The 17500-nt window shown below is 46.6% G+C and overlaps 1 protein-coding gene across 2 annotated transcripts in view; it reads right to left on the reverse strand.

Annotated features, from left to right (window-relative positions):
* mdn1 (midasin AAA ATPase 1) overlaps positions 1–17500 on the reverse strand; it is a 71948-nt gene that overhangs the window by 13128 nt on the left and 41320 nt on the right. For both annotated transcript variants that reach the window (XM_035995663.1, XM_035995664.1), the window contains exons 51-77: positions 17369–17475; positions 17068–17201; positions 16591–16757; positions 16248–16368; positions 15324–15537; positions 13985–14225; positions 13770–13893; positions 12965–13129; positions 12664–12878; positions 12194–12581; positions 11306–11418; positions 10232–10907; positions 9946–10107; positions 6615–6900; positions 6299–6537; positions 5555–5650; positions 5298–5392; positions 4440–4564; positions 3887–4039; positions 3246–3355; positions 3074–3147; positions 2790–2973; positions 2534–2678; positions 1356–1502; positions 1135–1261; positions 567–672; positions 292–407 (exon numbers count right to left, since the gene is read on the reverse strand). In XM_035995663.1, the coding sequence (XP_035851556.1) occupies positions 292–407; positions 567–672; positions 1135–1261; positions 1356–1502; positions 2534–2678; positions 2790–2973; positions 3074–3147; positions 3246–3355; positions 3887–4039; positions 4440–4564; positions 5298–5392; positions 5555–5650; positions 6299–6537; positions 6615–6900; positions 9946–10107; positions 10232–10907; positions 11306–11418; positions 12194–12581; positions 12664–12878; positions 12965–13129; positions 13770–13893; positions 13985–14225; positions 15324–15537; positions 16248–16368; positions 16591–16757; positions 17068–17201; positions 17369–17475 (4830 nt within the window). The remainder of the gene's footprint in view (positions 1–291; positions 408–566; positions 673–1134; positions 1262–1355; positions 1503–2533; positions 2679–2789; positions 2974–3073; positions 3148–3245; positions 3356–3886; positions 4040–4439; positions 4565–5297; positions 5393–5554; positions 5651–6298; positions 6538–6614; positions 6901–9945; positions 10108–10231; positions 10908–11305; positions 11419–12193; positions 12582–12663; positions 12879–12964; positions 13130–13769; positions 13894–13984; positions 14226–15323; positions 15538–16247; positions 16369–16590; positions 16758–17067; positions 17202–17368; positions 17476–17500) is intronic.

Raw genomic sequence — 17500 nt, forward strand, 5'->3', positions numbered from 1 at the left:
GCGCCCATATATAGAGGTTTACTCCTCGACACAGCGGGCCTGGGTCAGACTCCGACCTGCGGCCCTTTGCTGCCCTTTGCTGCATGTCTCCCCCCCCCTCTCTCCCCTTTCATGTCTTCAGCTGTCCTGTCAAATAAAGGCCTAAAAATGCCCAAAAAAATATCTTTAAAAAAAAAAAAAAAAAATATGTTATGCACTAAAGCTTTAATATTCTTCTAAAACAATGCTGGAATTTAACATCAAAGATAATCCCGTAGAGGACTTTGTAGTTCCATAGTGCAGCAGACTGACCTGAGATGGAGCCAGTGCTCAGTGAGCGTGGCCAGTCGTTGCCTCTGTTTGAGCAGCAGCTTGAAAAGGTGAGAGGAGAAACCTCTACAGCGCTCGATGTTCCCCAGACCCAGCTCCTGCAGTGACAGACACAGACACAGACACAGACAGACAGACAGACAGACACACACACACACACACACACCTCAGACTACAGGAAGCTAACATCTCTTCATCTGTAATCCCTGGCCCTTTCAACCAGAGAGCTGTTCTGACCATCAGTATCGGAGTCTGACCTTGGCAGCTTGCTGCAGAGCAGTCTGCATGCTGGTTCTCCTGGCCCATGAACGGTAGAAGTACTTCTGACATCCATCCCACGCTGTCAGCAACTCTGTAAACAACCTACAACACCCAGGATGAGAGAGAGTGGCTTTCAGAGTACAGAAAACATATTCTAGAGTTGCCCACTACTTTGGTTTATCTTTCTCTGTTACATTACTGATTTAATACATTTCAATGAAATCTTCTTTAAAAAAGAAATTAACGAATTCAACTTTTAATTATGGTGAACGCTAAAATATAGTGACATAGTAGAAACGTGTCATAAAGTCAGCAAACTGACTCAGTGTGTTAGTTAATAATTCATCATGTCATTTTGCAATTCTGGGATAAATGCTAACACGAGAGTCATGTTAGTGAATTGACTCATTATTTTCATTTGCACAACAGTATCTAAAGTTTGCTAACATTAGCCACCATAAGCTACTGTACATAGTGTCTCTATTAGCTGGGATGTTAGCACACAGCAGGCATTCTTAGCCAAAGTGATAGGATGTGACTGGGCTATGAGCAGGTTGTATTTACACGCTCTCAGCCTGCTCCTGGTTCCTGACAGCAGACAGAGCGGTGCTCATCTCCAGCGGATGCATGCAGAGGGTTTGCTCTGGGTCAGCAGTCCTGTTCCACGTCAGACCTTTACGGTACGACAGACCTAAACGGGAGCATGATATATATAGAGAGGTTGGAAGGCTTAAAGTACTATGTGACACCTGTAAATCATGAGAGAGGAAGAGAGGAAAACTCACCTATTTCTCTAAGCATCTTGAACAGGTCTGACAGAGCTCTCTGCTTCTGCTGCAGGATGTGCTTGACCTCAGATTTCTGCTTCTCTTTCTCTGCCGTTGTGTCGATGCTGAGATTCTGCAAGTCCCGCAGGTTGCTGATGACCTCGCCTGAGAAGAAGGCGAACAGGACACTGAGCATATTAACAAGCAGCTGTGTGATGTGATGATGAATGCCTGATGTCATTGGCTGGGTAAAAATCTCTTTCTACCCAACTCCACCCGCCAACAGATCACCACGCAGCTTTAAAGCTATAGTGTGTAGTTTCTGTCTCCCCCATGAGGAATTCTAAGTAATGACAACAACACTGTCGGCACATCCACATGACATGATATTTCCCCGCCTCCTCCACACAGTTACTAGCAGCCAAGGAGGACACGGAGGATTATAAAAACATGATGGACTCTTCAGAAGAGGTCATTATCTTCACTCGAGTTTCTGAGCGGGAAAGTCACCGGACGACACAATCTTCTGAACATAGTCATACTGAGAAATCCAGAGAGAGTTTTGTGGAGCTGATAGTCTTAATTAGCTTTGTAGCAACTCATTTGGCAATGGCTTGAATGTAACGGATGTTCATTAATATCAAAAAGTTAGGCAGCAAGCTAATAAAGCATTTGTTAATTGGCTTTGTTGTGTGCATCTCCCTTTTTTGTCATGGCCGTGCGGCCCGGTTTAGGACTGTACAAAAAAACGGTTCTGGTCTCTATCGCTACATTTTCCCTTCATGACAACTCTGACAACTTTTGTATGACACTTTGAGTGACAGGTGGCTGTAGGGACACCAGGCTAGCCCCTATACAGTCTATGGGTGATACGGTGTGCAGGTGTAGTTCCTACATGAAACTGTTTACAACCAGGTCTGTGGATTATCTTGAGTAACCGGATCATGACCTCTGGAAAGAGACATTGCTATTGAGTTTTTCAAATCAATTTCTCTGGCACTTGGAGCACCACAGGCCGAGTGCCATCTAGTTCCATTATCAAATGGAAATGATCCTGAGGGTGGCGCCAAGGAAAGGCCATGGAGTCATTAAAATCCAAAGTGTTAAGCCTTTTTGAACATGCATTAATGTGCTCAGAAAATATCATGTCAGTCCATCTATTAGAGTTTGAGATTGTGTACAAGTGGGATTCTCACCAGTGAAGTAGTCCAGGTCTTCAGCCAGCTCAGGCACTGGGTTTTTCTTCAGCAGCTGGACGCACAGTTTCTTCATCTTCCTGGACAGAACGGGCAGACGTCCCTGCAGAGACGAAGCTTCAACTCCGTCCTCTGGGCCTTCATGCTGGAATATCCAGCGCAGCTTAGGTTATTCACTCATCATGTATTATCATAAAGCACATACTAAAAGGAGAAGAGATTATTCATTTGAGATAATAACTAAAAGCATGTGTACCTGCAGATCTCTGCCCTTCCCAGGCAGGGTGCTCTTCAGTGCCCTGTGAACCCGATGGAGGGGGGTTTCCTCTGGGTTGGCATCCACACTGTCCAAGCTGGCGCTGCTTCCCTGCTCCACCAGTGCGGCAACACTCGGACCACTCAGAGCCTCCATAAACTTCTTGACAAACTTGAAGAGAGTCCTGAGGGAAAAGAAAACAGGCAGAACAACGTTGGTGACATCTGTCCTCTCAACACAAGAAATATACGGCTGAGCACAAATCCATCGTGGTGATGTTTTACCGATGCGTCTTCTCCACCGACTGTTTGATGGACCAGAAGCTGACATCGTTCCACTTGGAGATCTTGACAAAGTCCTGAGGACAACAATTCACATTACTGTGTTGCTCCGACATGTGCAGTGTGGACATCAAGGTTTTATTGGTATGCAATGAAAAAGGACACTGAAATAAACCTTGAGCTCCTTCTCGATGGGCGCTCTGAGCTGACTGATTCTGGTGTGGATGCAGTCAGAGAACTGACTGTAGTATTTGTGCAGGTTCCACAACAGACTGGACAGTGATTCTGTGAAATAAGGAAAGAGTTAACACGGTGCAGTCTTCTCACAGCCAAGAAGCAACAAATACTGATATTCCTTGTAACTATAGAACACATCTGGCTATACGCAACTCAAAAGTATACCAAAACAATTAACATGAACTAAAGTGATGAAATGGACATTTCTATCAAACGTTGAGTTTGGTCAACATCAATCAGGGATGTCTGAAGTAGCATGATGCAGGACATCTGGACAAAAGACTGACAGATCAACCAATCGTCATGTCATTAGTTGTTCATGTGTACAGATAAATGTCTGGTACTGTGGAGGACTATCTTAGAATAAGATGGGTTTTTTCCACTGACCCTCACTATTGCATCCTTTTACCGGTTGCTTGTAATGTAAGCTGTATACAAGTTAAAATAAGAGCACCACAGAACGAGGACTGTGGACGTTGTCCCCATATTCTACAGTGGCTTCACGACCAGAAGAACCCTTTATGCAGATGGCCTTTGAGGAGTGTGTTAGGATAGATTTAGAGAAGCGTGGCGGCTGACCCTGTCCAGGCTGGCTGGGGAGCAGCAGGAGGTGGCAGTGGAAGCTCAGCACCATGGCCAGGCGGCTGTGGAACTCTCCCAGGGTGGAGCCCTCCATGAAGGCCTGCAGGGTGGAGGACACTGAGGACAGGGAGAGGCGCTCCACCTCCTCACCTGGAGGGGACAGTCGCAGGAAGAAAAACATCTCAGTAGTCATAGCATTTGAAGGGTGGATTTATTTTTTCGGCTACATTGGGAGTTTCCACGTGTCCTGTTGCTGCTGTCGTTGGTGTCTGTAAACACGCACTGATTAGTTGTGTTGTAGCAGTGAGCTACTACTGGGGAATGGATTTCATTCTTTATTGCTATTTGTTTACACTTATGACACCGATAGAGTTTGACAAGCAGGTTAAACGTGCTGAGCTTCTTTTCACTTCAAATATATATTTTAATTGGATAGATTCCCCCATAAATGTACATTATGGGGAAGTTTCCACTCAGCCAATTAAACAAATAAGTGATTGGTTAATTAGCGGTGTCATCTTCAACATTTGGATCATCCGTGTGTACGTACCTGTATTAGCGTCCATCCCCTGTTCCTCCAGGTATCTCCCCACCAGCTGGTAGATAGAGAACCAGTGTTTGGTTGATTTCTCAGTGTGCCGCTTTTTTGCGTTGTCCAGACTGCTCGACCAGCAGCTACACGTCCCACACACCAGGGACAGGAAAGGACACATTTACATACAGGACACAGCTGGTACACTGTGATCATTCATGGACAGGTTGAGGAGCTCCAGGTTTAATCTCTCTTCTCTGGTATCTAATGGGGTTTTTCCACTACATGGTACCAGCTCGACTCACCTCGACTCTAAACGCCTTTTTTGGTTTTTCATTCTGATAAAAAGTCCCTGGTACCTGCTAACAGGTACTTTATTTAGTATCACTTCTGTCGAGGTTCCCAGCGAGCTGAGGCGATACCAAAAGGTGACATGAAAACCTGCAGACTACTGATTGGTTGGAGAGAATCGTCACTAATCACTGGGTCATCAGTGCTAGCAACAGACGGGGGTGTCCTGAACAAAGCTGACATTTTTAAATAGTTTAGCCAGCGGTGGTCTTTTGCTGCCTCCAGCTTCTTCTGACACTAAATGTGTCTTCTGGCAAACAGCCACATGCCGAAAAATCAAAAACACACACCTTCGACGTTCTGTGTGTGTGTGTGTCGTGTTAGGTCACGGCAGTTTCCTGCGGCGTCGCTATAACGACCAGCCACGCTCACCTCAGGCATGAGGCGGTACTAAATCTGCAATGGAAAATGGAGGACAGGGCACCGCGGCCGAGCCGAGCAGGTACCATGTAATGGGAAAATGCCATAAAAGCATCTGAAAGGTAACATAAGACGCTAGTTGGATGTAAGCCTGCTGTGTCTTACCCGAGCTCCAGTTTGCGCCACTGGATAATGAGCTGTGTGACTGGTTCCAGTTCCTTCCGCAGAGAGACTGAGCGGCTGGCGTTATTCTCCCAGTCCTGATGAGAACACAGAGCTCAGAGCTTATCAAACACATTTCTGCTATTTGAAGCTGATAAATGATTGCAGCTTTTTTTTTTTTTATATCACAGATTTATTTTCTAGTTGTTTAAATGTGTCAGCACTACGTGGATCTCTCTAAAGTAATCATGCATGCTCACCTGTGCTTTGCTGAGCAGGATCTCCAGACCGTTAAGGAACTTGGCCAGTGGACTGGCCAGACTGAAGGCCATGATCCTCTCCACCACCACAGTCAGCTGTAACACACACACACACACACACACACACACACACACACACACACACCTTTAGAGTCCATTCTACAGCGCCAGCTGGATTTGGAGCAGATTACCGACATTACTAGATTACTCTCTTTGACTGTTTAAGCATCACATGGAATGTTTCACTCCTTTTCTAATCTGTGTACAAATCGTATCATTTTACATTTGTAGATGGACATTGAGGGTTATGGTTACTAGTTTTAATTTTGAGCTTGTCATCAGTAATCTCTAAAACAACAAAATAAATTAAGTTAGCCATTAAAGATACCACAGTTCATGGTCTGTTTGGTGGATATGGATACTAAAAGTTTTCATTTTTTGATCACTAGCTGTTATGCTCTCTGTAGATGCAGATATCTAAAACAAGAAGTTTGGCTTTATTAGAACCTGACCTGATTAAACACACTCAAATGTCTCCAGTTACCGAAGAAGAAAATTTCTTAAATAAGAAATAAGACTTCCCTGTTGGTGAAGACACTGGAGGGAAATGTCCCAGGTTTGATCCTGGGAATAACCAAAGCATGTACATAAAGAGGCCTTGCTTCCTGTTACATTCCTTGCATTTGAACATTGAATCCCTACATGCTACCTGACTGCGGGCCTGGATATGAAAAGGTAAGTGACCTGTACGAGAGCTGGGTGCTCGGGCCAGTCGTCCAGCCTCTGCTTCACTGCCACACTCAGCTGCTCCAGGACAGGAAGGCAGAGGCGGGCCTGGCTCATGTTGGGTTGCTGGTAGAAGTCATAAGGTCCTTCTGGTGCGACAGCCAGACCCTCAGGGCCCCCCGAGCCCTGCACAGTGTTCTGCAGCAGGGCAGAGAGCAGCAGTTCACTGCCTGTCAGCTGCTGGTCCAGCTCAGCATCTGAGGGGGAAACACAGGTCAACGCTCCACTCACAGGACTGCTCCAACAGGATCACAAATGTAAACAGGACACTGACCAATCAGATGATAGAAGCGTGACATCACAGGGGAAGCAATCTGATAGGAGGAGACCAGGGCTTTGATGTGTTCTCTGCTGTGATTGGCTGGTTTTGTGCCCTGGTACCACAGGGACTGGGCATGTCCCAGACAGAGGCGCTGATGGACCTGGACCACGGTGTTCATGGCAGCTGGAGACAGGAAGCTGCTCTCACTGGGCTCTCCCTGGGCTTCCTCCTCCTCGTCCTGGAGCCCGGAGTCTGCTGGACCCTCCAGACTGGGCTGGGACATGATGTCTGCAAAGTCCTGGAGAATTATGGACAGAGACCCTTACCGCTGTGGCAGGCACTTTATTTTTGCCGTTGTTCCATAATATCGGCATGTTGTAATTCAATTGGTCTGAGAGAAAACTAGACTTCTGCTCCTCCTCTTGTTTCTGTTTTTTTAGCTTTAAAAAAATCTAGCTGTGACAGGAGACTTTGGCCAATGACATGTCATTTCAGAGGGAGAAAGCGTTCCTATTGGCTGTTCTGTGTATGCAAGGCGGCGGGGCTCTTGATCTGGACCAAAGCTCATCTCTCTGCTGAACTACCAGCCAGACAGCCATCATGTGCTGTAGATGTTCATGCGCACAAGATTAATAATTGATATGACAGTCTATTCTCAATGCAACGTCAATTCATTTAAATTTTGATTGAGAGATTACTATGAAATGTGAATCTATGTTATATGTACTTTAATACTATAAGAGTAACAATCATGTTTTTCAGATCATCCAACACATTTCTGAGATATGACATTTCAGTTAAAGTGCTCATATTATGCTCATTTTCAGGTTCATAATTGTATTTAGAGGTTATATCAGAATAGGTTTACATGGTTTAATTTTCATTTGCATTTAACAGGTAGCGGATAACATTATTTTGCATCACTTGCAGTCTGTTTTTAAGTTTAACTGATAATCCACAGTACCAGGCAGAACATGCAGAATCAAAATGACATTGAATCAGTGATACAACCAGTAATTTCTTTATAGAATAATCTAGATGCCTTGTACATACAGGAATTTCAGTTTACCGGCATACTTGGATAATATTTTGTCAGCAATAGTTTTACAGATTAATTAATAAATTAATTTAATAAAATAATTAATTAATGACTGCTCTAATGTTATCCCCAGGTATGTGACACTTTTCTACGGCTGCAGCTATCGATTATTTTAGTAATCGAGTATTCTACCGATTATTCCATCGATTAATCGGATAAGAAATACTTAGTAAGAAATACTTAGTAAACAGCAATACAGCATGATGACGTCATTCACGTGCATATTAAGTGGCCATGCTGGGGGGAGGAGCCGGTTTGTCTCCGGCAGCAGCTAAGTTCCCAAAGATTAGTAGCAAACTAATAAACAGTTAGACTACAAACCAACAGCTCTCGTTTTAGTAAAACATGGCTATTAGCAGAGTAGCATGCTGTAGGCTAGTTGTGTAAAACATGGCTATTAGCAGAGTAGCATGCTGTAGGCTAGTTGTGTAAAACATGGCTATTAGCAGAGTAGCATGCTGTAGGCTAGTTGTGTAAAACATGGCTATTAGCAGAGTAGCATGCTGTAGGCTAGTTGTGTAAAACAGCGCGGTGGATGAGAACAGCAGACGGTAGTTAGCTACCTTGTGTCGGTTCGCTCCGTGGAATGAATGAGTAGACTGGATGATTTCTACAAAGATGATGTAGCAGCATGTTTGCAGCTTAAAATGATCCCAAACTTTCTGTTGTTTTCTCTCGCCTGTCTCTTCTCTTAGACCCTCGCTATTTTCGCCTTCCTTCATTTGTAATCTGGGCCGTCAGTCTTGTGTCCACAGAAGCATGAACGTGTTGTTCGCTAGTAATCCTCCGTGCGGAAACACAGTGAGCCGTACAACCTTAATTACGTTGATTTAACGAAGCTTCGAGGCAAAGAATTTTGCTTCGAGGATTTTTTGTAATCGAATTATTCGAGGAATCGTTTCGGCCCTACACTTTTCTGAGACACTATTTCAGTGGCATTACATGTGACCTTAAGTGCATTTGTTCTAGACAACTTCCTTTTTGTTCCAAATAAAATTGACTCAGTTTTACCCAGATGTATTGAAAGCCTGTTGTCTATGAGCCACTTGCTATCACTATCTAATTCATTACCTAGAGTATTCTCAATCTCACTGATAGCACTCCCAGACACCAGTAATGCAGAGTCATCAGCATATAAAAGCAGCTTACATTTCACCGTAGCTGGCATATCATTGATATAAACTAAAAATAAAAGGGGGCCAAGGATTGAACCTTGGGGCACCCCACAAGTAATATCCTGAGGATCTGATATGGTCCCCTCAACATCACAAACTTGAGTTCTTCCAGTGAGGTAAGAGCTCTCTGTTTTAGCTACAGAGTGAGGCATCTCACTTCTGTTCCATCTTTGTTGGGAGTCGCACATGCTCAGTAGCTAGGTAAGGACTACTAGCCAGTCAGAAGCAGAGTATGAGGGCGTGCCCTGACAGTACCTAGGTAAGGACTACTAGCCAGTCAGAAGCAGAGTATGAGGGCATGCCCTGACAGTACCTAGGTAAGGACTACTAGCCAGTCAGAAGCAGAGTATCAGGGAGTGTCCTGACAGTACCTAGGTAAGGACTACTAGCCAGTCAGAAGCAGAGTATGAGGGCGTGCCCTGACAGTACCTAGGTAAGGACTACTAGCCAGTCAGAAGCAGAGTATGAGGGCGTGCCCTGACAGTACCTAGGTAAGGACTACTAGCCAGTCAGAAGCAATCAGGGAGTGTCCTGACAGTACCTAGGTAAGGACTACTAGCCAGTCAGAAGCAGAGTATGAGGGCATGCCCTGACAGTACCTAGGTAAGGACTACTAGCCAGTCAGAAGCAGAGTATGAGGGCGTGCCCTGACAGTACCTAGGTAAGGACTACTAGCCAGTCAGAAGCAGAGTATGAGGGCGTGCCCTGACAGTACCTAGGTAAGGACTACTAGCCAGTCAGAAGCAGAGTATGAGGGCGTGCCATACTAGCAGCTAGGCGAGCATTATAACGTGTGTTCCAAAGTGACCACGTTTGTCTCTGAAGTAAAGGCTGGACTACAATAGAGCTGTTTGGAGCAGTTTGTGAACAGTGTTTTCTGTTGGAGATGGTAAGTCCCTTTGGGGTGGACTTTGGGCTTTTTCACTTTGTAAACCTATAACATTCAAAAAAAAGATATATAACACAATAAAGGAAAGGGAAAAAGCCAAAAAGCATAATATGAGCACTTTAAATATTGTGGTAGATTCTGGCACTGCAACTAGGCCAGGCAGACATCACGTGTGAATACCTTGTTAAACTGAGGGAACTGGTGTCTGAAGTCCCTCTCCTCCTGCTCGTCCTCAGTCAGTCCCGAGCCGTGCAGTCGACTGCGGTTGCGGTACAGACTGGCCTCCATCTGCTCTCGCTCTCTTTTTTGTCTCTCCTGCTCGTCCCACTCGTTCACCAGAGCCTGAGGAGCATCGCAGTACAGTCAGCACAGCAACAGCATGCATTTCATTTGGACAAACATTTTCATTCCTTGATGAGAGTCAAACCCAGAAGCCCATGGATCTTGGTGTGAGGGGAACTCTGACCTGACAGATTTGTCTGAAGAGGCTGCGTGTCTCGGGGCTGAACTCTCCTGTGGACAGGGTGTGGCACTGCACATACAGCAGAGCGTTGAGGAGCAGCGTGGAGGACTGGGGGACCACATGCTCAGGGTCTTGCTGCAGGGGCAGGAGCTTCCCCAGGCAGCGCAGACTGTCCATACAGGCTCTGGAGCAGAGGAAGTCTGCCCGGGCCAGGTAGGACGGCAGGCTAGGGGAGATGGAGGGGAAGGCCAGCAGGCAGGACACCAACTTGGACAGACCGGGAACAGGTGTGAGCAAGGCGGCCACCTGAGAGGCCACCAGCCTCATCCCATGCCGCAGCTGGAGGATGCCGGTCCGCACCGGCCCAACCACGTCGGGGTACAGGGGGTAGTCCTCCAGCAGCCTCTGGCAGATGTGCTTCTGGGAGTTCTGCCACACAGCCTCCTCCTTCAGCAGGCCCTGCACCGCCGAGCGAGACCTGGAGGAGGAGGAGCCTTGCAGGGCCTTCAGCAGGTGGGACAGCAGGTCTTCCACAGCCGACGCCTGGCCGACGCTGCACAGGTAGTGCTGCAGCTCCTGGAACAGGCGGCCATACTGGGCGTCATGAGGGCGACAGGCTTGCTTCCTGGAGAGCTCAGCTATCTGCTCCTTCACCTGCTGCATGCGGATCCACAGGTACCTACAACAGCACGTCACATACAAGGGGTCAAAAGCCTTTTAAGTCTGACTTAACACATTGCTCACATGCCATGCGCTACATTAAATGAACTGTGGACCACTGTAATCATTCCTCCTCTCCACACTGGCTCTTTATTTTTCTTTTAACACCGCACTGTGGAACTGTTTCCACTTGTCTAATAATTTTGTCGGTTTCAAGACTCCATAGTGTAGTGTCAGAGTCAGACACCCTTGTTAAGAGTTTTCAGGCATCAGTTCGATGAATTTGATGTGTTGAATATAAATGATTCCTAATTATAATTTGGAATCAATCCCAATGTCTTAAATGTGTAAACGTATAACACTGACACTGTTGAAATTATGGTCTGCACACAATGAGGACCTGAAGCTGGTTCTGACCTGATCCGAGGATGCTGGAAGCCGTCAGTGGTGCTGCTCTCCTCCAGCTCTGCGCCCGTCATCAGCTGGGACGACAGGCTGCGTCCTCTCCACTCCTCCTGCAGCAGAGCCAGCTGCAACAGACATCATCAGCATTGTGATCAGCCTCACCAGGCAAAGTATTTCTGGCTCTAACCAGCTTCTAGTTAATCAATCAATTTTGTATTTTTCACATGAAATCAAACAAGGTACAATTCCAGTGAAATGTAATCCCATCAGTTCCTGATAGTGGCCACCTTCCTCCGTGTATCAAACCCTAGAGAAATATTTTATACTGGAGTTGACGGTCCCTAGAGACAAGACGGGACATTGTTTTTGACTTCAGTTGTAGCGCCTATATGTAACTTTTTATTTATCACGTCATCAAGATACAATATACAAACTATCTTTAATAAAAAACGTAGCTTGTTAACTTATCATTCTAAGACAGATTGTATCAGCTGAGAGCCATGTTGGTTAACCTTGTTAATTATGAGCAAGTACTGGTAAGTACGTCCTGCTAGGTGTGCTTTTAAAAGAGACAAAGGTAGTCAAAAGAAATCAGAATATTTGAAATTATTTTGAAATAAAAAATTTAATTTAAATATATATACATATTGTGGCAGGTTAGCTCAGTTAGTAGAGCAGGCACACTTATAGAGGTTTATTAATATATACAGAAGGAGATGCAGAAGGTCAAGGGTTCGAGTCCGACCTGTGACGGTTTCCTGCATGTCTCCCCCTCTCTCTCCCCATTCATATTTGAGCTGTCCTATCCATTAAAAGCGGCCAAATGCCCAGAAAAATAATCGGTATATACATCTTTATGAGACAAAATGTGGTGTAAAGCAGAAACAAACAGCTGCTGACCTCCTGCTGTGCGTAGTTGAGTTTGTAGGCCCTCTTCACCGCTGGGTCAAAGATGGTCTGTGGTGTCCAGACCTTGATCTGCAGCAGGCCCATGTTGACCCAGAACACTCCGGAGCGGGCCGGCGGGTTGGAGCCTTGGACCTTGCTCTGGACGTACTGCTGCAGGCAGGTGATGCAGGCCTCCACCAGGCCGTCAGGGAGCACATTCTGAGGCAGGAAGTCTCTGAAGACGGTCTGGATCTCCTGGGCAGCTATCAGAGGGTCAGGGTCCTCCACCAGGCTCTCGCAGCTCTCCATGTAGCCCTCCTGCAGACTGGGAGGCAGCAGGTCTGCCATGCTCTGAAGCTGGCGGCGCAGGACTGCGCCCTGGAGCCGGAAGTCTGTGCCCCTAATGAGGCACGGGGGGGGGAATTAGGAAAGCCAATATTGATAACTGCTTGTGAAGAACATTTTTTTCTGTTTTAATCTACCTGAACTCAGCCAGTGCAGGGACGGCCATATTGTCCCACAACACAGCAGACACATCCTGCAGCTGCTGGATCCTCTCCTTCCACTCCCCCAGGGTGACGTGGGACAGGGAGAGGAGGGCTGCCCCTGATGGATCCCATCCCCCTCCAGGATCACTGCTGCAGAGCACTCCCAGCATGCAATACGACCACACAGCTTTACTCAGCAAGGCCGGTCCCTAAAAGCAACAAGGCCATGTGTTAATCCAGCAGGAAATGCCTTTAAAATACAGTGAGATCAACAGGAGATGTTGGAGGTCAGTACCATGTTGTCTGCTCCGTGGTGCAGCTTTGGCACTGGCTGGGTCCTGGGACTTAGTGGGTCCCATTTCAGCCAGAGGTTGGGGTCAGAGGTCACGCTGCAGGTCCACAGGGCAGCCAGGGCCTCTGACAGCAGCTCACACCACACAAACTGCAGCTCCTCAGCGGGCTGAACAACAGTCAGGGGGGATTAGGAGCAACATTCTAAGTCTTTTCCAGGCATTTTATCTGACAGTTCACAGCAGAGAGCTGACAGAGCACCAAGGGGGGGGGGGAAGAGGATGCTGTAATTACATGGTTAGACCCTGGGCTGCCAGGACACTCCTGAATTATTGGTTTTAGTGTTTTATCTCAAGTTTGGATCACTCTCACATGTTCTAGGGTGCCAAATACGTTTGGTCCCATTCTTCATGTACACATTACACTCTACCAGGAAACAGCCTCTTTGTTGTTGTGTGATTTTTGTTTCTGTTTTTTACTTTTACTTAAAGATCTCCTCCAGACATGTTTTAAGACATAACAATATTCTGCTTTGAATAATAATTGCCTGCTTGTCCATAAACCAATTCTGAAATGAATTTCTCCCTCATTGAAAAATCCAAAATCACTTAATATGCAAATACTGTTCATTTCCAAAGTTTAACTGCTGGACACAAGAAGTCTCCTACTTGGACCTGACCTGGAGGCTTCAGGTTTCCACATCACACTTGTGTAGGTGACATACTGGACCACACACTCTACACATGCATCATCCTGTACAGTGCAGGTCAAACATCCAAGTGAAGTGAGAATAAGGTGGGTGTACTGACCCTGTCGCTGCTGAGCAGGAACCAGAGCGGCTGCAGCTGGCTGACGTTCATAGCTGTGGACTGGAGGCAGTAGCGCAGATGTCTGGAGAGTTCAGGACGTAAGTTGTCCTCGGCCTCCTGGTCACTGCAGAGCAACAGGGACAATTCACTACACATCCATCAACTGTTTCAGGATCAGTCCCCACAAGTATCTGTGCGTGGTAAGGAGGTGTTACCCAGGCGAGAGCGCCAGGTGCAGCAGGTCTGTGCTGAGGCGCAGCTGATTGAGGACAGCCAGGTGCTCCATCAGGGGCCAGAGCTGCGCCCGGCGGCCCAGCTGCTGCAGCTCCTCTCTGGCCAGCTGGACTCTGCCTCCGGGCTCTTCGCCCTCAGGCAGGGAGCAGAGCTCCAGTAGCCCTCTCTGCTTCATCTGACGCTGCTGCTGCTCCACACTCGACACCAACCTCTCCAACACTCCTGATGGGGAGGTACAGAAGGACACTCACATATTGACTCTTTAACATCACACTGGAGTTTCTCTTAGAAGGTAAAACGAGACAAAACCCTCTATTACACCGCACACTATGAACGTGCTGGACAGAACAAACAGTATAATAGTGATATAGGTATTCCTAGAGCTGAACAGCAGGGGCTAACAATGTCAAGTTTTTCCTGAGGGTGGCGCTACCAACATGGAGTCATTACCACCAACAGGGTTTATCCTGATGCAGCATGAGAAGGGAAACCACATGGCTGATTAGATTTTGACTACAGCTTTTCATTGTTAAATTTACCTACTATCACAGAGTAGTGGGGGTGGGGCTCATGCAGGAACCATGTGTAAAACACATCAGTTCTTCAGTGGCATGTACCAGTGAATCTTACTGTAGGTATGACCCAAACTCACGAGTGGTCCAACCCTGTCGTGTGAGGCTTGTGCAGACAGTCTGCCTTTCTCCACACAGGGAAACACCGTTTGACATAAGAACTATACTAAGTTATTATTAGAAATGTGTTCTGTTTTCACCTGATGATGTCTGGCAGCAGGACTTCAAACTCTGCAGTGTTAAGTTATTTTTTTTTAACTCTTGGGTGACATTTCTGTGATGAAACTTGCAAATAAAGAGGAACACCTACTGATGAGCAGGTGGCCTTCATCCAGTTAGACCATGTATGACGAGTTTGTGCAGTAAAGAGTAATTTGAAAGTAAGAAAAAAGTGTCACACACCCTGGCTCCATATGCATTTCTCTATTTATTTTGTTGAGATTTGATGATGAGTAAAAGAGTCGAAGAGTAACTTAACAACAGGCTGAACGCCAGCATCCCTGATGGGTGTGGTTAAATAAATTAGTTTTAATTTAATCCTTAACTATTTATGGTCTCCCTTCTTTTGTTGTGAATTTGAGCTGGTTCATGACACTGTCCACTGGATGTTCAGTGTGCAAGAGAAACCTTTTTTGTGCTAAAGAATGTTAGTAAGTCAAAACACAGGATTCACCCTATGGGGATCACCATGGCCATGGTCTGGCCCTGTAGCCACCACAGGTGTAAGCTCTTTCTGTAACAGGCTCACCAGTCTTGTGTGGATCCAGCTGGTTGTTGGCCAGCAGAACCAGGCCCCAGGCCTCTAGCAGACTCTCTTTGATGTCCAGCCCGAGCCCGGCACCCTGAAGTCGGACCAGCTCCTGCCTCCAGGGACCCGTGGCGGCGTCCAGCCTCAGATCGCTCACATCCAGGACTTTACTCAGGAGCCGGAGGCGAGACGCACACTCAGCCACCGACTCCAACTGGAGAACAAGATGGATGAGGTTTGTAAAGTGAATTCAGATCTTCTCAGATACGCTGTGAATGACAGACATTATACTAAAATGGCTTTTAAAAACCTTCTCTTTGGTTGGACAACCATATGAAGCAAGATAGAGAAGACCGTAGGTAAGACAGGAAACATAAAAACAACTCCTGACAATGAGACTAGAGCTGGGTTCCCTCATTCACTCTACTCACTATTTCCTATATAGTGTTTATTAAATAGTGAACTATATAGGGAACGAGTGACCAAACCAGATTTCAGACACTCACTGAAAACATGGTTGCGTCAGTAGATGCGTCAGTTATTTGCGTGCCAAGCATCGTGTAAACAAACCCAAACAAAATGACTTGTAATCCGTCCCTGACAAACCGAGCACCCAGGAGGTAGTAAAATGTTGTATATTATATATGTTGCATGTTACATTTCCACTGTTTAAAAACGAAAGCCCGCTCCATTTTTCCTTTTCAGTTTTCGCAGGTGCTTCTGCTTCTTCTTCTCCTCCGGGAAAACACGGCCGCATTGCATTGTGGTATACGGGAGTTACATGTAGGGTACTAACCGCAGAGAATTGGAACACCACTACAAAATGTTGAACACACTATATATGGAACTATTTCTGTGAAGGGAATGGTTTCAAACACAGTTTAGGTCTGACAGAAAACCAGAGCTGAGGAAGCGTCTCCAGACCTTGAATGGCAGAGCTTTCCCGAGGGTTTTCTGGATGCCCTTCAGAGCTGTGGCCACAGACACCGGGGTGGACAGAACCGTCTGGATGGCTGCAGAGACCGCCTGCAGCTCCTGCTGACCTCTGGGGTACAGCACAGGCACAAGTGTTGGGAAATGGAAATACATTAGCTACATATTTCCTGAGACAATTGTAGCAGCACATTAGTAATATACAGACAGTGTTATTGCACTCTTACAATCATACTATCTGTGTAATGTTAGAGACATGTACAGAAATGAAATAATTACTAAGTGACTGACTTTATTTTATGTCATGTTATGCATTGTAGAGAAAAGTGTTTACTGGAATGTGGTATCAGTGTCTCCCAGCAGCAGCTGGGGCAGTCGGAGGATCAGGTGTTTCTGCACCCACTGCCAGTGCAGAGACAGCACCGAGATGCCCTGAGAGTCCGCCGCCAGTGTGCTGCACACATCCCAGAACCGGTCGAGCCACTGCAGCAGCTGCAGGATCTGAACACACAGCACAGGCACAGCTGAGGAAATGCTTTCAGAATTGGGGAGGGAGGAGGCAGTGTGGTACAGGTAGCAACTGAACAAACAGTAGTAGAGCTATTACTGCTATTGCTGTGTTATAGCAGTAGTGGAAGTAGCAGCCGCAGCAGTAAGAAAAGCAGTAAAAAGTAAAAGCAGTAGCTGCTATGTGTAGTAGTAGCAGAAGGAAAAAGGTGCAGGTCCACCAGCAGCTAGCAGTAATAGTAGCAGTAAGAAAAGAGAAGTGTGGGTGTGCAGGGACCCAGTAGCAAAGCGAGGGAGCTCTGACCTCGAACATGATGTGGTCCGAGATGGTGGGCTGTCCACTCTGCACAGCCTGCAGGATGAACGAGTCCCACAGGTCAAAGAATGCGCGCAGGTGCATGAGCACTGGATGGGGCAGGTGACCGATATCCACAGTGCCTGAGGGGAGAGGGGCAGTTATATACTGTGCTGCGGCTCAGGAGGTAGATATTTTGTAACTGATACTCAGTTTGAAGGGGGAGTCAGGTATGGAGAATGATGCTATGGCATGCGTTCTGCTTCATCAGTTCATGCTGATCCACAGCGTGCTGCGGTGCATACTGTACCTTTGCTGAAGGCTGTGGCTATTCTCAGGGCACAGTTCTGAGCAGAGAGGTTGATAGCACAGGTGCAGATGACAGACCGCTCCTCTCTGTCCATCATCAGAACAATCCTGACAAACACAGTCACATCATTAG

This window comes from Sander lucioperca, chromosome 19, assembly GCF_008315115.2.
Source record: "Sander lucioperca isolate FBNREF2018 chromosome 19, SLUC_FBN_1.2, whole genome shotgun sequence".
Lineage (NCBI taxonomy): Eukaryota > Metazoa > Chordata > Actinopteri > Perciformes > Percidae > Sander > Sander lucioperca.